Source organism: Nuphar pumila, chromosome 13, assembly GCF_984573655.1.
Source record: "Nuphar pumila chromosome 13, dmNupPumi1.hap1.1, whole genome shotgun sequence".
Taxonomy (NCBI): Eukaryota; Viridiplantae; Streptophyta; class Magnoliopsida; order Nymphaeales; family Nymphaeaceae; genus Nuphar; species Nuphar pumila.
Window position 1 is genome coordinate 74,746,752 of NC_143261.1, and position 2,626 is coordinate 74,749,377.

The 2,626-nt window shown below is 44.6% G+C and overlaps 1 protein-coding gene across 1 annotated transcript; it reads right to left on the bottom strand.

Moving 5' to 3' along the window:
* Positions 1-513: 513 nt before the first annotated feature.
* On the bottom strand, positions 514-2,323 carry LOC149818727 (uncharacterized protein At4g19900-like). Its single transcript, XM_089984692.1, has one exon. The coding sequence runs from the start codon at positions 2,165-2,167 to the stop codon at positions 749-751; it is 1,419 nt and encodes a 472-aa protein (XP_089840818.1). The 5' UTR covers positions 2,168-2,323; the 3' UTR covers positions 514-748.
* Positions 2,324-2,626: the final 303 nt, after the last annotated feature.

Consider the following 2,626-nt stretch of genomic DNA (forward strand, 5'->3'; position numbering starts at 1 on the left):
TTATGTGATACATTGAAAAGAAAGGGGACGTTTTGCATCTTCATCTGTTATGGTAATTGCCACTAATTCCATATACACAAGAAAAGAAGCAGAAAATTAAGCACAGGAATATCTGATATTGTAGGAATCAGAGAGAGAAAAGGTTAGTCATGGTTTTATCTTAATAATCGATAATCCTCTCTCAAGAAGACAAGTTCATGCTAAAGTAGAAGTTCAGGCCACGGACTCTCTTGTCCTCTAAGGGTGCAAATACCAGACATTGTCTCATGAATTCGCACACAAAAGGCTACAAAATTTTAGCTGCAACGAAGACAATGGGAGAAGAGTGTTGAGAAAACAGTTTGTGCGACAGGGAGAAAAAATCACCAGCAGGAAACAAGCTTCACAGAGACATGTAATGGGCTGAGAACACTAACTAGCTCGTATTAACAATTTGAGAAGGCAACAATTATCTTAACTCATTTTGATTGAAAAAACTATAATTCAGAATGTAATCACTCCAAGTATTTCTCAACCTTTTTTGTCCACCAGCAAAAGAAGACAACATGACAATGACATTCCATTCTGTATGCTTGGAAGATAGTCTCGAGTGTTCCTGAGAACTTCCTTGCTTTATTATCAGTAATTTGTTTCCTTTCCCTGCAAGTCATCTTTTTAACTCACTTTTAAGAGGGAGAGATTACCAGGGAGCAAGAGGATCCCTTTTCTCTTCTGATTTCATGATTTCACATACCAGAAGAGCACCTTATCACCCTTCCACGCTCACAGATTGAAAAACAGAATTATTGCAGAACAAACAACAGACTGACATCAAGCGCCTAACGATGCTCCCATCTTCAACCTTGAGGCTGCTGCTCTTCCTGTTCCAGAGATGAACGGCGAAGCTATCCTTCTGAATCTTACCAACTTTAGCCAACACCCACTTGAACTGATCTACATCCCTTGGGCTGTGGAAGAGGCTCGGAATTCTACTCCAATCGACCGGATAGAAAGTGATCGGCGGCATCACAGAGACTTCAAAACCAGGCCTGCCCGAGATCCTCGAAACGACCCTCGACACCAAGTAAGGCCCATTGTGCCCCCACTTGTTCCCGTCGAAGGTTAACGCAAATTCTTCGATGAACTTATAGACAAGAGGATGGTTTCTGTCGAAGATCATCACCGCATTGTTCAATCTGCTCCACCTCCCGGTCTGGACGTCGCGGGTCTGGGCTCCAATGGTGTTCCTCAGCCTGGCAAAGCTCTTCATTACTATGAAATCGGCGTCGATGTAAACCCCTCCATACTTGTACAGCAGAGCAAGCCTAAGCAAATTGGAGAGGTTCTGGCCTAAGGGTACCTCACCCGGATCAACATTCCCCTTCTTGAGGTGTTCAAACCAGATCTCCGCAGCGGTGTTTTCGAAGAGATAAGCGAGGTCGGGAGCGGCAGCGATGACCCTGTAACCTCTGCTCGAAAATGGCCTCAATAAGTTGTACCCTCTCGTTGAATCCATTACCTTGGAGGCTATCAACAAACAAGCATCTGGGTTGTGCTTGAAGAGACTCTCTATGGTGAAGAGTTCTCTGTCACCAAAAGCCTCTAGCGAAGAAATCCACGTCATGAAGAAACGAAGCTCACATGGATAAGCGTGCTGATGAGAAGAGGAAGAAGAAGTACTGTTACCACCACCACCGTTGAAGAACTCTTTCACTCTCGCCGAGAAATGCCTCGAACGATTGTTGGACTGCAAAACCTTGAACTTGGTCCGGTTCTTTCTGAACCACCTCAGCCGCTGATCCAGCGAAGAGTTCAATGGGGGAATCAAAGCGTCATACTCATGTAGAACTTGAAGCCTCTTCTGGGTTTTAGGCGTCCTCGACAAAGGTGCTTCTTCCTTGACCGCATACATAACAGAAGATGGTAAAGACGAAGAAGACAACGAAGACAGTGAAGAAGAAGAAGATGTCCTGTCCCTGGCCGCATTTTCCGGCAAGAACCGGCCGTGATCTGAAGTGGGGTTGGGCGGGAAGGGGATTTGGAGGCAGAAGATGGCGAAGCCGTTGCATATGAGGAGGAGGAAGAAGAATAGAGCGACCAGAGCCAAGGGGGAAAAGAAGCACAGGAGAGAGAATCTCTTGAGTGCTTCTGCAGAGTGAGTGGAGAGAGAAGAAGCCATCATCCCCATCTCCTTTTTTCTTGAATTTTTTTTGTTATTTGCTGATTTTTTTCAGGAATGGCGCGATGGAAGGGAGGTCGGGAATCGCCCATTTCCCATTGCAGAACGCGGGCAAAAAAAACCTAGAGAGAGAGAGAGAGAGACTTCGTCTTTTTTTCAAAATGACAATTACTGTTTTTTTTTTTTTTTTTGCCTCCTTCCCTGTTGAAGGTGTTGGGTACGGGCGACCCAAAAAAAAGATTGCTTTCTTTATCTGCTGAGTTCCGTAGTGCACGCCAGATGTTTTTCCTTTTTCCTTTTTTTTTTATAATTTCATTTTGTATGACGTTTTTCTATATATGACACGATAACTGGATCGGACTCGGTCTATCCGATTCGAACATTGGCTGACAAATCCGTGGATCGGGTGAAGTCGCATTTTAGTTAAAATGGACTCAAGTCCATTGTTGTCAGAATCGGTCTGAATCG

Excerpts from the sequence above, each read along its gene's own strand:
- LOC149818727 (XM_089984692.1), bottom strand. The coding sequence starts at position 2,167 with ATGGGGATGATGGCTTCTTCTCTCTCCACTCACTCTGCAGAAGCACTC.